Source organism: Oncorhynchus mykiss, chromosome 18 (assembly GCF_013265735.2).
Source record: "Oncorhynchus mykiss isolate Arlee chromosome 18, USDA_OmykA_1.1, whole genome shotgun sequence".
In the NCBI taxonomy this organism is placed as follows: domain Eukaryota; kingdom Metazoa; phylum Chordata; class Actinopteri; order Salmoniformes; family Salmonidae; genus Oncorhynchus; species Oncorhynchus mykiss.
In genome coordinates, this window is record NC_048582.1 from 10,843,042 (window position 1) to 10,862,888 (window position 19,847).

Genomic DNA, 19,847 nt, shown 5'->3' on the forward strand with positions numbered 1-19,847 from the left:
GGGGGGGGGGGGGGGGGGGGGGGGGGGGGGCGACGACAATGCAGATAGTCTGGGTAGACATTTGATTAGCTGTTCAGGGGTAGAAGCTGGGATCAGACCCTTTTTTTCAGACCCTTTTTTTCAATGTTTGCCTAAAACGACATACCCAAATCTAACTGCCTGTAGTTCACATATTCTTGATACCATTTGAAAGGAAACACTTTGAAGTGGAAATGTGAAATTAATGTAGGAGAATATAATCTGGGAAAATATAATAACGATTTTTTATTTGATTTATCATCTTCGAAATGCAAGAGAAAGGCCATAATATAATATTGCAGTTTAGGCGCAATTTAAATTTTGGCCACTAGATGGCAGCAGTGTACCTGCAAAGTTTCAGACTGATCCAATGACGCATTACAATGCATTACAAAATGTCATATCGAGTCTGGCCAAATGTGCCGAATTGGTCAATTGATACATTTTCAAGTACATAACTATAGAGAACATACAAAAATTATATGGTAATAAAAAAATAAAGTTTACACACTCCCAGGAAAGTTTACACACTCCCAGGAAAGTCATATATGATGGAGAATTAGACTCTCTTTAATTTATTTTCATTTTTTATATCACCTTTATTTAACCAGATGGCCAGTTGAGAACACCTTTATTTAACCAGATGGCCAGTTGAGAACACCTTTATTTAACCAGATGGCCAGTTGAGAACACCTTTATTTAACCAGATGGCCAGTTGAGAACCAGTTCAGGATAAAGCAAAGCAGTGCGACACAAACAACAACACAGTTACACATGGAATAAACAAACGTACAGTCAATAACAACATAGAAAAGCCTATATACAGTGTGTGCAAATGACGTGAGCGGTAAGGCAATAAATAGGCCATAGTAGCAAAGTAATTACAATTTAGCAAATTAACACTGGAGTGATAGATGTGAAGATGATGATGTGCAAGTAGAAATACTGGTGTACAAAAGAGCAAAAAAGTAAATAAAAACAATATGGGGATGAGGTAGATTGGAGGCGCTATTTACAGATGGACTGTGTACAGCTGCAGCGATCGGTAAGCTGCTCAGTGGGGTGGGTGTGGGGCCAGACACAGCAGGGGTTCAAACTGTACAACCCAGTTCCTACATTTTAATATAAAAATAGATTTTATCAATCAAAACTACGCTACATTCTGTCTCTGGGACCCTCAGGATGACAAATCAGAGCAAGATTACTGAATGTAAGTACATTATTTACCTTCAGAGGTGAATGTATCAAACCAGTTGCCGTGATGAAAGGGTTTTGTTGTTGTCACTCTCCTCAAACAACAGCATGGAAGTGTTTTCACTGTAATAGCTACTGTAAATTGGACAGTGCATTTAGATTAACAATAATCTCAGCTTTCTGCCCATATAAGACATGTCCTAGGAGATGTTCTTGTTACTTACAACGTCATGCTAATCACATTAGCATACGTTAGCGCAACCGTCCCAAATGTTGGTGTTGCGCAGCAAAACATTCCGCTACGCTGTGCTCTGCTGAACACAACCCAGTAGACAGTAATGTGATGTTGTGTATCTGTGCTTCTTAACTCAGGGGGATGACCGTATGAAGCTGCCCAGCCCCAACGACAGTAAGTTCTTCCAGAGCCTGTTGGATGAGGAGGATGTGGAGGACTTTATGGATGCTGAGGAGTACCTGGTTCCCCATCACTTTAACATGCCTCCACTATCATACACAGCCAGGCTCCGCGTCGACTCCAACAGGGTAGGTAGAAGCACGCACGCACGCACGCACGCACACACACACACACACACACACACAAATGCACAGAACCCCCCCCCCCCCCCCACACACACACACACATGCACAGAACCTCCCCCCACACACACACACACACACATGCAGAAACACACACACACACACACACACATACACACACACACACACTCAAATTAACACACAACCACACACACATACTATCCACAACAACAAAATTGTGATGTAATTCCTCCTCTCTTTTCCTCAATGTCCTATCAGCCTCAGAAAGTATCAAACCCTACCTCCACTTCCATCTGATTTCCATTCATCTAGACAGCCCTTCTCCCTCTCTCTGTCCCAGTCTGCCTCCTCCAGTTCTTCTCTCTCTCTCTGTCCCAGTGTATCTCCTCCAGTTCTTCTCCCTCTCTCTGTCCCAGTCTGCCTCCTCCAGTTCTTCCCTCACTCTCTGTCCCAGTGTATCTCCTCCAGTTCTTCTCTCTCTGTCCCTGTGTATCTCCTCCAGTTCTTCTCTCTCTGTCCCAGTCTGCCTCCTCCAGTTCTTCCCTCTCTCTCTGTCCCACTGTATCTCCTCCAGTTCTTCTCTCTCTGTCCCTGTGTATCTCCTCCAGTTCTTCTCTCTCTGTCCCAGTGTATCTCCTCCAGTTCTTCTCCCTCTCTCTGTCCCAGTGTATCTCCTCCAGTTCTTCTCTCTCGCTGTCCCAGTCTGCCTCCTCCAGTTCTTCTCTCTCTGTCCCAGTGTATGTCCTCCAGTTCTTCTCTCTCTGTCCCAGTGTATCTCCTCCAGTTTTTCTCTCTCTGTCCCAGTGTATCTCCTCTAGTTCTTCTCTCTCTGTCTCAGTGTATCTCCTCCAGTTCTTCTCTCTCTCTCTGTCCCAGTATATCTCCTCCAGTTCTTCTCTCTCTCTGTCCCAGTCTGCCTCCTCCAGTTCTTCTCTCTCTCTCTGTCCCAAAGTATCTCCTCCAGTTCTTCTCTCTCTCTCTGTCCCAGTGTATCTCCTTCAGTTCTTATCTCTCTGTTCCAGTCTGCCTCCTCCAGTTCTTCTCTCTCTCTCTGTCCGTGTATCTCCTCCAGCTCTTCTCTCTCTCTCTCTGTCCCAGTGTATCTCCTCCAGTTCTTCTCTCTCTCTGTCCCAGTGTATCTCATTCAGTTCTTCTCTCTCTGTCCCAGTCTGCCTCCTCCAGTTCTTCTCTCTCTCTGTCCCAGTGTATCTCCTTCAGTTCTTCTCTCTCTGTCCCAGTCTGCCTCCTCCAGTTCTTCTCTCTCTCTCTGTCCCAGTGTATCTCCTCCAGTTCTTCTCTCTCTCTCTGTCCCAGTGTATCTCCTTCAGTTCTTCTCTCTCTGTCCCAGTCTGCCTCCTCCATTTCTTCTCTCGCTCTCTGTCCCAGTGTATCTCCTCCAGTTCTTCTCTCTCTCTCTGTCCCAGTGTATCTCCTTCAGTTCTTATCTCTCTGTTCCAGTCTGCCTCCTCCAGTTCTTCTCTCTCTCTCTGTCCGTGTATCTCCTCCAGCTCTTCTCTCTCTCTCTGTCCCAGTGTATCTCCTCCAGTTCTTCTCTCTCTCTCTGTCCCAGTGTATCTCCTCCAGTTCTTCTCTCTCTCTCTGTCCCAGTCTGCCTCCTCCAGTTCTTCTCTCTCTCTCTGTCCCAGTTTATCTCCTCCAGTTCTTCTCTCTCTCTCTGTCCCAGTGTATCTCTTCCAGTTCTTCTCTCTCTCTCTGTCCCAGTGTATCTCCTCCAGTTCTTTTCTCTCTCTCTGTCCCAGTGTATCTCCTCCAGTTCTTCTCTCTCTGTCCCAGTCTGCCTCCTCCAGTTCTTCTCTCTCTCTCTGTCCGAGTGTATCTCCTCCAGTTATTCTCTCTCTCTCTGTCCCAGTGTATCTCCTCCAGTTCTTCCCTCTCTCTCTGTCCCAGTGTATCTCCTCCAGTTCTTCCCGCTCTCTCTCTGTCCCAGTCTGCCTCCTCCAGTTCTTCTCTCTCTCTCTGTCCCAGTGTATCTCCTCCAGTTCTTCTCTCTCTCTCTGTCCCAGTGTATCTCCTCCAGTTCTTCTCCATCTCTCTGTCCCAGTCTGCCTCCTCCAGTTCTTCTCTCTGTGTCCCAGTGTATCTCCTCCAGTTCTTCTCCATCTCTCTGTCCCAGTCTGCCTCCTCCAGTTCTTCTCTCTCTCTCTGTCCCAGTGTATCTCCTCCAGCTCCATCTCTGTGTCCCAGTGTGTCACGCCCGACCATGGCCTTTTTATCCACCCGCTCTCCAGGCCTCCTTTTTCATTACGCCGGCCTCCATGTGTAAATAGCAGCCTCTCCACTAAAGCGCCGCCACCGTTTGCTCAGAGACAATGAGTCCTGGGCTTGGCTATTTACTCTGCCGCTCGCCGCCGCTCTGCCTCGACCATGATCCTGCATCTCATATTGACTGTGTGCCCGTGTGCCCTCGTGCTGGCGGTCATGCCATGGCCCTGGGGGACCTGGACACAGGCACCCACACATCTGAAATGTCAAAGGTCAATATTCTGACTGAAACACATTTTCATTATTCAGTCAAACAGTCTAGGACTATGAATAGGACAGGGAGTCATGGGAGAAAATTGCAAAGTGAAAGAACTGGAACACTGGCTCCGCTGGCACAGTGAATAAAATAGACTAGCTAGGATGTTGCCCAAATGCCCCCCTTGCCTATACAGTGGACTTCTTTTGAGTTCTGGTCAGAAGTAATGCACTATAAAGGGAATAGGGTGCCATTTGGGATAGAGTGTAATTCTGACTAATTTGCTTTTCTGATTGAACCTCACCGGAGGAGAGGATAATGGGGGCCTTTTAAAAACTTGACGGGGGAGAGGGATGAATAGAGAGGTTGGGCTAGAGGAGGAGAGGAGAAGAGATGATTGCAGAGCGATGGAGTGATGGAGAGAGGACAGAGGGAAAGAGTGGGTGGGAGTGAAAGAGAGGCCGGTCCCCAGGACCCCCCCCCCCTCTCTCTCCCTTTGTGGCTTCCCAGAAGGTGACTAATATTAGCAGTAAAACATTGCGGGCAGGGGGATGGCTCAGGGGGGTGGCTCTCTAGTAGAAACTCTGGCAAGCTGGCCCAGCTCTAATAGCTTGGAGCTATCCTGGAGAATATCAGGAAATATACTTGCCCTATAAGTCATGTAATATGTTTGTTGTTGTTATTGTTGTTGCTCATAGGGTTCAGGTGTTTAAATATCAACTCTGTTTTTTCCTCCTTCTTTCTTAGAGACCTTTGAACCAAACTATACCCTGGAAAACAGCCGCAGAGAAATTTAATTCGCAACAACATGTTGGTTCATGGAATCAAACGTTTTCTCTCATAAGTCTGGTCCAGATATGATTTCAGAGTAACTATACAGGCCCTCTCTTGTCAGAGATGTTAATCTCCATGAGAATAATAAATTACATGAAATAAATGAAAAACATCCTTGATTTGTAAGAGCGGCTTTGTAATGAGTGTTAGTCCTCCTACATTGGAGTTAATGTTTTCCTCTCACGTTGTCTCCCCTCTTTCCCCAGAACCAGTTTGGGTACCGGGACGGTTCAGGCTCGACCCCTGAGGAGGGCCTGGCATTGGGAGGGTCTCCGTCTTGTGTCTCCTCTCCAGATCCTGCAGGCACGCAGGGGGCAGCCCTGGACGCCCTGGAGGACCAGCGCTGCAACGGCACGCTGCTCAAGAAGAAGACCCAGACAAGGCCCGGGGCAGAGGACAACAACGGGCAGCGCTACAGTGCCGACCCTACCGTGTTCCTGGGGGACCGGGGTGTGGGGCCCCGGGGGGACACGGACGAGGACGGCTACATGACCCCCATGAAGGATAAGACCTCATCAGGTAGGTAGACCATCTGGGGCTGGCTTAGTCCTGAACTAAAAAACATGCACAATGAAGAATCTCCATTGGAATAGCTAGGCTTATCTGTGTCCGGGAAACCCAAGCCTAGAGCCTAGACAGATCTAGACCTAAGAGTCAACGTCTAGACGCCTGCAGCTAGGAGACACTGACTAGACGTAAGACAGCTTGTCATTTCAACCAGTTACTCCTATGAGGGCTCAGTGAAAAGAGCCAAGCTTTGTTTGTTCCTTTGAAGTCGGGTGGAAAAACGAAACACTTCAACAGTTCAACACCAGTTCAACACCAGTTCAACACCAGTTCAACACCAGTTCAACACCAGTTCAACACCAGTTTAAGACCAGTTTAAGACCAGTTCAACACCAGTTCAACACCAGTTTAAGACCAGTTTAAGACCAGTTTAAGACCAGTTCAACACCAGTTCAACACCAGTTTAAGACCAGTTTAAGACCAGTTCAACACCAGTTCAACACCAGTTTAAGACCAGTTGAAGACCAGTTCAACACCAGTTCAACACCAGTTTAAGACCAGTTTAAGACCAGTTCAACACCAGTTCAACACCAGTTCAACATGGCCTAGTTTTCTGTAGCCATGTCGTGTCTCGCTCTGTAATGGAAGGACCTACATCACTTCCTTCAAAACCTTCATTCACTACTATAGTCACTGTACCTCTGTCTCTAACCTCTCTGGACAACAGCCTGCTGTACTCCCAGTCATTTTTAGCATAACAGTATGATTCTACATTGTTCTACATCTTTAGATTCCCATTATATTGTTTGCTGACTCTGAGCGTTGTAAACACAAGCTTTAGCTCAGATATTACTACTTCGGGCTTTGATCATAGGCTGTTTTCACTCTGTCAGTCTCATGCAACTTCGATTTGTGGAGAAGCTGGCAATAAAACTAAACCAGAGAAACAAAACTGATGCAATGAAGGAGTGGAGGGGTGGAGGGGTGGAGGGTGGAGGGGTGGAGGGGCGGTTGAGCACCAGAGTGGAGTAAGGGAATGGAGGAGTGGAGGAGTGGAGGAGTGGAGGAGTAGAGGTGTAGAGGAGTGGAGGGGTAGAGGAGTGGGGGAGTGGAGGAGTGGAGGAGTGGAGGGGTAGAGGGGTAGAGGAGTGGGGGAGTGGAGAAGTAGGGAAATGGGAGAGTGGAGGGGTGGAGGGGTGGAGAGGTGGAGGAGTGGACGGGTGGAGGAGTGGAGGGATGGAGAAGTGGAGGGATGGAGAAGTGGAGGAGTGGAGGGGTAGAGGGGTAGAGGAGTGGGGGAGTAGAGGGGTAGAGGAGTGGAGGGGTAGAGGGGTAGAGGAGTGGGGGAGTGGAGAAGTAGGGAAATGGGAGAGTGGAGGGGTGGAGGAGTAGAGGGGTAGAGGAGTGGAGGGGTAGAGGAGTAGGGAAATGGGAGAGTGAAGGGGTGGAGGAGTGGAGGAGTAGAGGGGTAGAGGAGTGGGGGAGTGGAGAAGTAGGGAAATGGGAGAGTGGAGGGGTGGAGGGGTGGAGAGGTTGAGGAGTGGAGGAGTGGGGGGGTAGGGGAGTGGACGGGTGGAGGAGGGGAGGAGTCGAGGAGTGGAGGGGTAGAGGAGTAGACGTGTGGAGGAGTGGAGGGGTAGAGGGGTGGAGAGGTGGAGAGGTGGAGGAGTGGAGGAGTGGAGGGATGGAGAAGTGGAGGAGTGGGGGAGTGGAGGAGTGGAGGGATGGAGAAGTGGAGGAGTGGGGGAGTGGGGGAGTGGAGGAGTGGAGGGATGGAGAAGTGGAGGAGTGGGGGAGTGGAGGAGTGGAGGGGTAGAGAAGTGGAGGAGTGGGGGAGTGGAGGAGTGGAGGGGTGGAGGAGTGGAGGGGTGGAGGGGTGGAGGAGTGGAGGGATGGAGAAGTGGAGGAGTGGGGGAGTGGAGGAGTGGAGGGGTGGAGGGCTGGAGGGGCGGTTGAGCACCAGAGTGGAGTAGGGTAATGGAGGAGTGGAGGAGTGGAGGAGTAGAGGGGTAGAGGAGTGGAGGGGTAGAGGAGTGGGGGAGTGGGGGAGTGGAGGGCTAGAGGAGTGGGGGAGTGGAGAAGTAGAGAAATGGGAGAGTGGAGGGGTGGAGGAGTAGAGGGGTGGAGGAGTGGAGGAGTGGGGGGGTAGGGGAGTGGACGGGTGGAGGAGGGGAGGAGTCGAGGAGTGGAGGGGTAGAGGAGTGGGGGAGTGGAGGAGTGGGGGAGTGGAGGGGTACAGGAGTGGGGGAGTGGAGAAGTAGCGAAATGGGGGAGTGGAGGGGTGGTAGGGTAGAGAGGTGGAGGAGTGGAGGGGTGGAGGAGTGGAGAAGTGGAGGGGTGGAAAAGTGGAGGGGTGGAGAAGTGGAGGGATGGAGAAGTGGAGGAGTAGGGGAGTGGAGGGATGGAGGAGTGGGGGAGTGGAGGGGTGGAGAAGTGGAGAAGTGGAGAAGTGGAGGAGTGGGGGGGGGGGTAGAGGGATGGAGAAGTGGAGGGGTGTAGAAGTGGAGGAGTGGAGAAGTGGAGGGGTGGAGAAGTGGAGGGGTGCAGGAGTGGGGGAGTGGAGGGGTGGAGAAGTGGAGGGGTGGAGGAGTGGAGGTGTGGAGAAGTGGAGAAGTGGAGGAGTGGAGAAGTGGAGGGGTGGAGACGTGGGGGAGTGGAGTGGAGTAGGGTAATGGAGGAGTGGAGGAGTGGAGGAGTAGAGGGGTAGAGGAGTGGAGGGGTAGAGGAGTGGGGGAGTGGGGGAGTGGAGGGCTAGAGGAGTGGGGGAGTGGAGAAGTAGAGAAATGGGAGAGTGGAGGGGTGGAGGAGTAGAGGGGTGGAGGAGTGGAGGAGTGGGGGGGTAGGGGAGTGGACGGGTGGAGGAGGGGAGGAGTCGAGGAGTGGAGGGGTAGAGGAGTGGGGGAGTGGAGGAGTGGGGGAGTGGAGGGGTACAGGAGTGGGGGAGTGGAGAAGTAGCGAAATGGGGGAGTGGAGGGGTGGTAGGGTAGAGAGGTGGAGGAGTGGAGGGGTGGAGGAGTGGAGAAGTGGAGGGGTGGAAAAGTGGAGGGGTGGAGAAGTGGAGGGATGGAGAAGTGGAGGAGTAGGGGAGTGGAGGGATGGAGGAGTGGGGGAGTGGAGGGGTGGAGAAGTGGAGAAGTGGAGAAGTGGAGGAGTGGGGGGGGGGTAGAGGGATGGAGAAGTGGAGGGGTGTAGAAGTGGAGGAGTGGAGAAGTGGAGGGGTGGAGAAGTGGAGGGGTGCAGGAGTGGGGGAGTGGAGGGGTGGAGAAGTGGAGGGGTGGAGAAGTGGAGGGGTGGAGGAGTGGAGGTGTGGAGAAGTGGAGGGGTGGAGAAGTGGAGGAGTGGAGAAGTGGAGGGGTGGAGACGTGGGGGAGTGGAGGGGTGGAGAAGTGGAGGGGTGGAGGGGTAGAGAAGTGGGGGAGTGGAGGGGTGGAGAAGTGGAGGAGTGGAGAAGTGGAGGAGTGGAGAAGTGGAGGGGTGGAGGGGTGGGGGAGTGGAGGGGTGGAGAAGTGGAGGGGTGGAGGAGTGGAGAAGTGGAGGAGTGGAGGAGTGGAGGGGTGGATGGGTGGATGGGGTAGAGAAGTGGAGGAGTGGAGGGGTGGAGAAGTGGAGGAGTGGAGAAGTGGAGGGGTGGAGGAGTGGAGGGGTGGAGAAGTGGAGGAGTGGAGGGGTGGAGAAGTGGAGGAGTGGAGAAGTGGAGGGGTGGAGGAGTGGAGGGGTGGAGAAGTGGAGGAGTGGAGGGGTGGAGAAGTGGAGGAGTGGAGGGGTGGAGAAGTGGAGGAGTGGAGAAGTGGAGAAGTGGAGGAGTGGAGAAGTGGAGGAGTGGAGGGGTGGAGAAGTGGAGGGGTGGATGAGTGGGGGAGTGGAGGGGTGGAGAAGTGGAGGAGTGGAGAAGTGGAGGAGTGGAGGTGGAGGGGTGGAGAAGTGGAGAAGTGGAGGAGTGGAGGTGGAGGGGTGGAGAAGTGGAGGAGTGGAGAAGTGGAGGAGTGGAGGGGTGGAGGAGTGGAGGGGTGGAGAAGTGGAGGAGTGGAGGAGTGGAGGGGTGGAGAAGTGGAGAAGTGGAGGGGTGGAGAAGTGGAGGAGTGGAGAAGTGGAGGAGTGGAGGGGTGGAGAAGTGGAGGAGTGGAGGGGTGGAGAAGTGGAGGAGTGGAGGGGTGGAGAAGTGGAGGAGTGGAGGAGTGGAGGAGTGGAGGAGTGGAGGAGTGGAGAAGTGGAGGGGTGGAGAAGTGGAGGGGTGGAGAAGTGGAGGGGTGGATGAGTGGGGGAGTGGAGGGGTGGAGAAGTGGAGGAGTGGAGGGGTGGATGAGTGGGGGAGTGGAGGGGTGGAGAAGTGGAGGAGTGGAGGAGTGGAGAAGTGGAGGGGTGGAGAAGTGGAGGGGTGGAGAAGTGGAGGGGTGGATGAGTGGGGGAGTGGAGGGGTGGAGAAATGGAGGGGTGGAGAAGTGGAGGAGTGGAGGTGGAGGGGTGGAGGAGTGGAGAAGTGGAGGGGTGGAGAAGTGGAGGAGTGGAGGGGTGGAGGAGTGGAGGGGTGGAGGAGTGGAGAAGTGGAGGAGTGGAGGGGTGGAGGAGTGGAGAAGTGGAGGGGGAGGAGTGTCAAATAGATAGATTCCACCCCATACTATTATAGTGCCTGGCAGGCAGCAGTGCAGAACTGGAGCTGCTGGTTCACCTCAGGTTGCTGGGAGAGGAGACTGCCAAGGAAAGGGTTGGCAAGGTGGCCTTTAGACCTTGATATGGATCTGTTCAGTGATCTTTGGTGAACTACCCTCTTCTCATTTTCTCTCTCTTGCTCTTCTTTCTCGCTCTCTCTCACACACTATTTATTGTTTTCTCTCCTTCTTTATCTCTCTCTCTCTCTCTCTCTCTCTCTCTCTCTCTCTCTCTCTCTTTCTCTTTCTCTCTAGACTATCTGAAACCGATTGAGGAGAACCCATTCGTGGCGCGACGCAAGAACGGCGAGGTCCACGCCCTGGACAACCCGGCCTACCACAGCACACCCAACAGCCAGCCCAAGGGGGGCGAAGACGAGTACATCAACGAGCCTCTCTACCTCAACACCTTCCACAACCCCGGAGACCTGGTCCTGAGAAAGAACGGTGGTCTCCCATCGCAGAGAACAGCCTCGACTATCAGTATTGGCTCCTTTCCCCAACTCACCGTCCAGACTGGCCTTCCTTACTACCCCGTCGTACCGACAGAGAGCTCCTCTTCTGGGCTGCAGGGAGGCTGCCATCACCCAGTGCCGGGTCACCACATTCACAAGCTCCACAGTGTTGGTGTGAAACCTGGCCACTCGGCCCTATCTGGCAACTCACCACAACAGACCCACCTGGGCCTTCAGGGACACCAGTCCCACCTAATCCAGTGTGGTGGTGGGCCCTCTGCCACCCAGGTTTACCACCCTGAAAGGTCAACTGTCATGAAAGGTCCCATCTCCATGTCGGCGCCCGAGGACCAGAGAAGTGTTATACCAGCCTACCAGGGGCACACCACCCACCCTGGCAGTGTACTGAAGCAGGGACAGGGGAACCAGGCGGGAGGCAAACCGGCAGGCAAGAAGCTCAAGGTGACCTTTGACAATCCAGAGTACTGGCAGCACAGCCTGCCACCCAAGCCGTTGAACAGCGTTACAAACCAGGCGGGCAGCACCCTTGAGGCGGGAACCACCAATGGCAAGTTGTTCTACAAACGGAACGGCTGCATCAGGCCGGTGGTGGCCGAAAACCCAGAGTACCTATCAGAGTTCTCGTCCAATCTCAAGCCGGGCACAGTTCTGCCCCCTCCCCCGTACCGACAGAGGAACACAGTGGTATAGGAGTGAAGTCCCAACCCATCTTCCTCCATCTCCTGGACCAGCCAGTACCCAGCCTTCTCCGGTTCCTCAGTACCTCAAACAGTCACAAGAGCCTCCCCAAAACCCCTCCCCACGACATCCCACCAGCCATCAACTGCGCTAACTAGCTAACTAGCTAGCGTTCTCCAGAGAAGGAGCTTGCAGACCCTACTCAGAGTGCCACCAACCAACACACTACCAGACTCCACCTCCTTATCTCCACTCTAGCCCCTAACTGGTACAGTAACAACAGTAAAACGGCTCTAGGTAAAGACCAGGCCATGTTAACCTCTGACGCTGTATATAAGCTGGACTGGCAGCGGTGGTGGTATTTGTGAACGAAGCATCGAGGAACCACGCAATATGGAGATAGTATGACCATATGTACTGTTCTCTACACAGACAGGGATGGTGTCAGGACTCTCAGGACGGTACGAGGGAACCACGATGAGGAACGCAGAGGAAAAAGATGCAGTGTGTCGAAAAAGAGATGTTATACAGAGCACAGTGTTTTACATGACTGTTGTTGCGACAAAATGAACTGGAGAGAGAGAGAGAGATGGAAAGACAACCAACCACTACTGTATGTTGAAATGTTCCTCACAAAGGAGCTACATATTGTAGATATTGCATCACCATCACTTCAGTGTTACTCACCTCTTACAGTATTTACGGTAACTAACTCTGTTGTGACCAAGCCTTGTACCATTTTCAACATGTTTTATTTAAGGTTTACTCTATTTAATTTTCACAATTATTTATATAATGTGTTAAAAACATAAACTACTTACCTGTATGTACAACGCAGGTCATCCATTGGATAATTTTTGGGGGTGTGGCGTTCACTGTTACGTTGTTCACTTGAAAGCTCTTATCATGTCTAAACTACTGTAAACCATGTGGGTGGCTTATCTTGAAAAGCTTATCACGTCTAAACTACTGTAAACCATGTGGGTGGCTTATCTTGAAAAGCTTATCACGTCTAAACTACTGTAAACCATGTAAGGTGGCTTATCTTGAAAGAGCTTATCACGTCTAAACTACTGTAAACCATGTGGGTGGTTTATCTTGAAAGAGCTTATCACGTCTAAACTACTGTAAACCATGTGGGCAGCTTAACTAGAACGCTCTTATCACGTCTAAACTACTGTAAACCATGTGGGTAGCTTAACTTGAACGCTCTTATCACGTCTAAACTACTGTAAACCATGTGGGTGGTTTATCTTGAAAGAGCTTATCACGTCTAAACTACTGTAAACCATGTAAGGTGGCTTATCTTGAAAGAGCTTATCACGTCTAAAACTACTGTAAACCATGTGGGTGGTTTATCTTGAAAGAGCTTATCACGTTTAAACTACTGTAAACCATGTGGGTGGTTTATCTTGAAAGAGCTTATCACGTCTAAAACTACTGTAAACCATGTGGGCAGCTTAACTAGAAAAACCTTTTCACGTCTAAACTACTGTAAACCATGTGGGTAGATTCATTTGAAATAACTTATCACGTCTAAACTACTGTAAACCATGTGGGCATCTTAACAAATAACTTTGTAAAAGTTCCTTTATCACTGGCTTCAATGGAATGACATAGGATTTTTTCTCAATAATGTCTCGGAAGAGATTCATCACTGCGAGGAAATTAGGTTATGCAGATTGTGGCCTGACACAGGGACACAGAGTTTGTAGTAACGGTCTGCAATGCAAATGAGAGGATAATGAGGAGGACTGCTGTAGCAGGAAAAATAGTCTCCGTTATAACTCACTACGGTGGCTGAGACACAGAGAGAGGAGGAGGACGGTGTCCTTTCTAGTGGAGGCCTGGATGAATGGATGAGAGACAGATTCCATATAGACAGATTCTCATGGAGGGAGGGAGGGGCAGGGAGGGAGGGAGGGAGGGAGGGAGGGAGGGAGCTCCACTGGGAGGGGGGGTGGTAGTCATGGTGTGTGGTTTAAGTTTAACCACAGAACTAGTCCTCTATAGAGGTAGTAGTTTAACCACAGAACTAGTCCTCTATAGAGGTAGTAGTTTAACCACAGAACTAGTCCTCTATAGAGGTAGCAGTTTAACCACAGAACTAGTCCTCTATAGAGGTAGCAGTTTAACCACAGAACTAGTCCTCTATAGAGGTAGCAGTTTAACCACAGAACTAGTCCTCTATAGAGGTAGCAGTTTAACCACAGAACTAGTCCTCTATAGAGGTAGCAGTTTAACCACAGAACTAGTCCTCTATAGAGGTAGTAGTTTAACCACAGAACTAGTCCTCTATAGAGGTAGCAGTTTAACCACAGAACTAGTCCTCTATAGAGGTAGTAGTTTAACCACAGAACTAGTCCTCTATAGAGGTAGTAGTTTAACCACAGAACTAGTCCTCTATAGAGGTAGTAGTTTAACCACAGAACTAGTCCTCTATAGAGGTAGTAGTTTAACCACAGAACTAGTCCTCTATAGAGGTAGCAGTTTAACCACAGAACTAGTCCTCTATAGAGGTAGTAGTTTAACCACAGAACTAGTCCTCTATAGAGGTAGTAGTTTAACCACAGAACTAGTCCTCTATAGAGGTAGTAGTTTAACCACAGAACTAGTCCTCTATAGAGGTAGTAGTTTAACCACAGAACCCGTGGTTAAACTAAGCCCACTGACAGTCAGCTAGCCTCCTCTCTCTCTCCCCCTGACAACTCTCAGTTCACCTCTATACAGCAATAGGATTACCAACTCCTCATTCTGAATCCAAAATGTCAAGGTCCAGAGATTTGACACTGAATCTTCTAGTGTGACTTCACCACAAGTCTCTCCGTTACTCTGAGACGAGGGCTACATGCAGATCAGTTGTCAAATCAGAAATGTAATTCATGACTTAAAATGGCTGTTTATTAATTAACTCAATTCAATTCTGAACTGACCCCAACCTTAATGTGAAGGGTATGACTAGTGCCAAATGGAAACATTTTTTTTATGATATTTAACTAGGCAAGTCAGTTAAGAACAAATTCTTATTTACAATGACGACCTACTCTGACAACGCTGGTCCAATTTGCGCCTCCCTATGGGACTCTCATTCATGGCAGGTTGTGATACTGCTTGGTCTGTAGGGACGCCTTTAGCACTGAGATACAGTGCCTTAGACCGCTGCGCCACTCGGGCAGGACCAGTGATTACAAGTCATGTGTCACTGACCATTTAGAATAAATAGTGACTTAGGACAGTTACCTGTACTACTGATGCCTCATAAACACCTATGAGAATACTGCCAGACAGCTTCTGCTGCCTAGTGGAACGTCCAGGACCCCCGGTAAACTTCTGTTTCAGACTCATTTGGTTACACTGCTGTTATGGAGCCATGCATGTTCGTTTTTTCATTTCCTTCTCGATTTGCCTTTACTTTGTCTATATTTCGTCGTACAGCATAAGGAGGCTTATCCCAGCTGTCCTTGTGGCAGAGAAGAGGGTTATTGATACATGTTTCTGCTGCATTGTGGGTGTTTGTTTTAGTCCATATGGAGCACATTGATCCAACGAGCAGGAAGTGAAAAATATTTTTTTAAATAACGTGTTTTTTCTTAGTTGTAATAATCCAACCACGTGATTATTTCAAATGCATTTCACATTTCCACCTACAAGGTTGAGATATGTGAAGGAACAGAACAGAGAGAAACTTGGGGACACGGTGAAGTACTGAATGAGAAGTCTTCATATGTATGTGCTATTTGTCTGCTTCCTGCCGTTCTACTGCCTCTGGTTATGATGACAACTATTTTGTTCTGCCTTTGGACCCAAATAGTTCCGCAAACTGGAATTAACATTTCATTTCAATGTGAAGTATTCATGTTGTGTTTAACTTGTTTTTCACCAAGGACAGAAATGACAGATTGCAGATTCTATGATTTTCAAAACCAGTGAAAAACCAGTCTCTCTTTTTACGTGTTCATATTAGAAGGGCCTGTTTTGACCCTGAGCCAGTCCTAATATGGACACCATAGCTGCCACACCACGTCTCTTTATCTACCAGAAAACGACATCTGTACTTGGTTGGAAAGGTTTTGGCCCCTTAGTATTCTCCTATACAGTATGTAGTTGGAAAGGTTTTGGCCCCTTAGTATTCTCCTATACAGTATGTAGTTGGAAAGGTTTTGGCCCCTTAGTATTCTCCTATACAGTATGTAGTTGGAAAGGTTTTGGCCCCTTAGTATTCTCCTATACAGAATGTAGTTGGAAAGGTTTTGGCCCCTTGGTATTCTCCTATACAATATGTAGTTGGAAAGGTTTTGGCCCCTTAGTATTCTCCTGAACAGTATGTAGTTGGAAAGGTTTTGGCCCCTTAGTATTCTCCTAAACAGTATGTAGTTGGAAAGGTTTTGGCCCTTTAGTATTCTCCTATACAGTATGTAGTTGGAAAGGTTTTGGCCCCTTAGTATTCTCCTAAACAGTATGTAGTTGGAAAGGTTTTGGCCCCTTAGTATTCTCCTAAACAGTATGTAGTTGGAAAGGTTTTGGCCCCTTAGTATTCTCCTATACAGTATGTAGTTGGAAAGGTTTTGGCCCCTTAGTATTCTCCTAAACAGTATGTAGTTGGAAAGGTTTTGGCCCCTTAGTATTCTCCTAAACAGTATGTAGTTGGAAAGGTTTTGGCCCCTTGGTATTCTCCTATACAATATGTAGTTGGAAAGGTTTTGGCCCCTTAGTATTCTCCTAAACAGTATGTAGTTGGAAAGGTTTTGGCCCCTTAGTATTCTCCTAAACAGTATGTAGTTGGAAAGGTTTTGGCCCCTTAGTATTCTCCTATACAGTATGTAGTTGGAAAGGTTTTGGCCCCTTAGTATTCTCCTATACAGTATGTAGTTGGAAAGGTTTTGGCCCCTTAGTATTCTCCTATACAGTATGTAGTTGGAAAGGTTTTGGCCCCTTAGTATTCTCCTAAACAGTATGTAGTTGGAAAGGTTTTGGCCCCTTAGTATTCTCCTAAACAGTATGTAGTTGGAAAGGTTTTGGCCCCTTAGTATTCTCCTAAACAGTATGTAGTTGGAAAGTATTCTATGACACAATCAGCAGCACAAGTACTGTATCCTCCACCACTGCAGTAGAACTGTATTAGCTATGCCTGTTGTACCTAATACTATATCATCATGCATGATACCTCAATGTGAGTGTTATTGCTCTTTACCCTGAGTATTTGTTAGTTCAATTAATAGTATTTTCCATTTTTGTCCCGAGGAAAGATGGTTTGAGGGACAGCTTCTATTGCTGTTTGGAGATGGAAAGAAATCAGTAGCACAAATTCTGTAGTAACTTTCTGTTGTTAAGGTAAAACACACCATGGAAAAGGTTTAAGTGTTTAATACCTTACACCACTGTATACAGTTAATTCACAAACATACACTTACTGTTCAATATAGGATTCATCTTTACTGTTCAGTATAGGATTAATCTTTACTGTTCAGTATAGGATTAATCTTTACTGTTCAGTATAGGATTCATCTTTACTGTTCAGTATAGGATTCATCTTTACTGTTCAGTATAGGATTAATCTTTACTGTTCAGTATAGGATTCATCTTTACTGTTCAGTATAGGATTAATCTTTACTGTTCAGTATAGGATTCATCTTTACTGTTCAGTATAGGATTAATCTTTACTGTTCAGTATAGGATTCATCTTTACTGTTCAGTATAGGATTAATCTTTACTGTTCAGTATAGGATTCATCTTTACTGTTCAGTATAGGATTAATCTTTACTGTTCAGTATAGGATTAATCTTTACTGTTCAGTATAGGATTCATCTTTACTGTTCAGAATAGGATTCATCTTTACTGTTCAGTATAGGATTAATCTTTACTGTTCAGAATAGGATTCATCTTTACTGTTCAGTATAGGATTCATCTTTACTGTTCAGAATAGGATTCATCTTTACTGTTCAGAATAGGATTCATCTTTACTGTTCAGTATAGGATTCATCTTTACTGTTCAGAATAGGATTGATCTTTACTGTTCAGTATAGGATTCATCTTTACTGTTCAGAATAGGATTCATCTTTACTGTTCAGAATAGGATTGATCTTTACTGTTCAGTATAGGATTCATCTTTACTGTTCAGAATAGGATTCATCTTTACTGTTCAGTATAGGATTCATCTTTACTGTTCAGTATAGGATTCATCTTTACTGTTCAGTATAGGATTCATCTTTACTGTTCAGCATAGGATTCATCTTTACTGTCAAATATAGGATTCATCTTTACTGTTCAGTATAAGATTCATATTTACTGTCAAATATAGGATTCATCTTTACTGTTCAGTATAGGATTCATCTTTACTGTTCAGTATAGGATTCATAGTCATCCTGGCTTCTACTGTTAATTTAGTCATATTTATCATGACCGATGTTTTGGTCTGTCACTGTTTTTTAAAAACTATTTCAACATATTCAAAAATACTTCTGTTTATTTTATTGTGTTGATGAAGTGTATTTAATAACATGAATGAGGGTTTTTACAGACGCAGCACACGTCACCTCATTCAGTATTATCTTCGGATGATATTTCAATACATCCTGATAATTTGACACAATCTTAATTGCATCTTAATTGCACAAATTGTCGTATTAGAGAGGACACATTCTTTCGGTTACATTTTTTGTGTTGAAATTGATATACCTATCAAACCAATGTAATTGTACAGTTGTTTGGACTTTCCTCCAGATTGAACACACTATTGTCCCATGACAAAATGTGAATAGTATTTTTATAAAGCACAGAGACGAGGCGACCCGCTGACATGTGTCCATAGGAGGAGAATGCTTTGACCTTTTCCCACTCTTCTCTCTGTTTCACGTTCTTTTCTTTTCCTGTTCTTTTTCCCTTCTTGTCTGTTTATCAGGTGTCAGCGTTAGATATGACAGAGCTTCTGTGTGTACGGTATGTGTACTTTGGGTAGTACATTTTGATTTGAAATGTAAAACACCCTTGTTGGGTACTCGCCTGTGAAACTGGCTAGTTGACCTGTATGAAGCATCTCTCTGTGAGTTCTCTATTTAATATCTGTGTTGGGGTTAACAATGGTTCTTTTTTACCTCTCTCTCTCTCTCTCTCTCTCTCTCTCACTCTCTCCCTCTCTCAAAATACTTCAGAGCAGTGTTGCCAACTCAACCTGACAAGATATGTCTCAGCCCATTTTCTATTTCAGTGGTGTGCTATCCAGTCCATCTTTCTGCTTGTTTATCAGTCCAGTGTGCACATGTACATTCACCCCTGAGCCAACATTTTCCATGATTTCCATGTTCGAAGACATCAAGGTTGAATTGGAAGATGTAGAAATTGAGATCAATATCGTGAGGCACCTCCCACTTGACTGGCCTGTACAGTACGTGAAGACAAACTACTAAAGTTATTTTGATGTAATGTTTGATTTAACTGCATGCTTATTTATAAATGTCGTCAAACACTGACAGAGACACAGTGTCCCTCCCTTTTTCCCGGTTCAGCCTCTCTAGCTCCTACTCCCTGCCTCCCCACAGAATGTTGGCAGCACTGGCTACAACTCTCCACTGAACTTTAGACCATACCTAAAGCTTGATATCATGGAAGTACTGTTCCTCATATTTGTTACATGAATCTGTCAAAAAATATATTTTTAATTTAATATAAATAAAGATTGATTCAATATTTGAGTGGGGTCTCTTTGATGGTGTTTGAGTGGGAAAAATCATATGATATATCGGGTGTTTGGAGCAGGGTTGATAAGTGAGTTAAGCATACAAATGTACACATTCAATGAGGTTACATACCAAATTAACACATTCAGTGAGGTTACAAACCAAATGTACACATTCAGAGAGGTTACATACCAAATTAACACATTCAGTGAGGTTACAAACCAAATGTACACATTCAGAGAGGTTACAAACCAAATGTACACATTCAGAGAGGTTACATACCAAATTAACACATTCAGTGAGGTTACATACCAAATGCACACTGAGGTTACATACCAAATGAGGTTACAATGAGGTTACATACCAAATTAACACATTCAGTGAGGTTACATACCAAATGCACACATTCAGTGAGGTTACATACCAAATGCACACATTCAGTGAGGTTACATACCAAATGCACACATTCAGTGAGGTTACATACCAAATGCACACATTCAGTGAGGTTACATACCAAATGTACACATTCAATGAGGTTACATACCAAATGCACACATTCAGTGAGGTTACATACCAAATGCACACATTCAGTGAGGTTACAAACCAAATGTACACATTCAGTGAGGTTACATACCAAATGCACACATTCAGTGAGGTTACAAACCAAATGTACACATTCAGTGAGGTTACATACCAAATTAACACATTCAGTGAGGTTACAAACCAAATGTACACATTCAGTGAGGTTACATACCAAATTAACACATTCAGTGAGGTTACAAAC

General features: G+C 47.0%; 1 protein-coding gene and 1 long non-coding RNA gene across 2 annotated transcripts in view; both read left to right on the forward strand.

Annotated features, from left to right (window-relative positions):
- The window catches only part of LOC110510737 (receptor tyrosine-protein kinase erbB-4-like), a 466,703-nt gene extending 453,414 nt beyond the window's left edge, over positions 1–13,289 (forward strand). The window contains exons 25-27 of the mRNA XM_036951778.1: positions 1,585–1,755; positions 5,290–5,602; positions 10,492–13,289. Of these exons, the coding sequence (XP_036807673.1) occupies positions 1,585–1,755; positions 5,290–5,602; positions 10,492–11,402 (1,395 nt within the window). The 3' untranslated portion in view covers positions 11,403–13,289. The remainder of the gene's footprint in view (positions 1–1,584; positions 1,756–5,289; positions 5,603–10,491) is intronic.
- A 38-nt stretch (positions 13,290–13,327) lies between these two features.
- Positions 13,328–19,078, forward strand: LOC118941090. The gene is made up of 2 exons (XR_005037368.1): positions 13,328–16,402; positions 16,448–19,078. It is a non-coding gene; the product is annotated as an uncharacterized LOC118941090 (long non-coding RNA).
- The last annotated feature ends 769 nt before the right edge of the window (positions 19,079–19,847 follow it).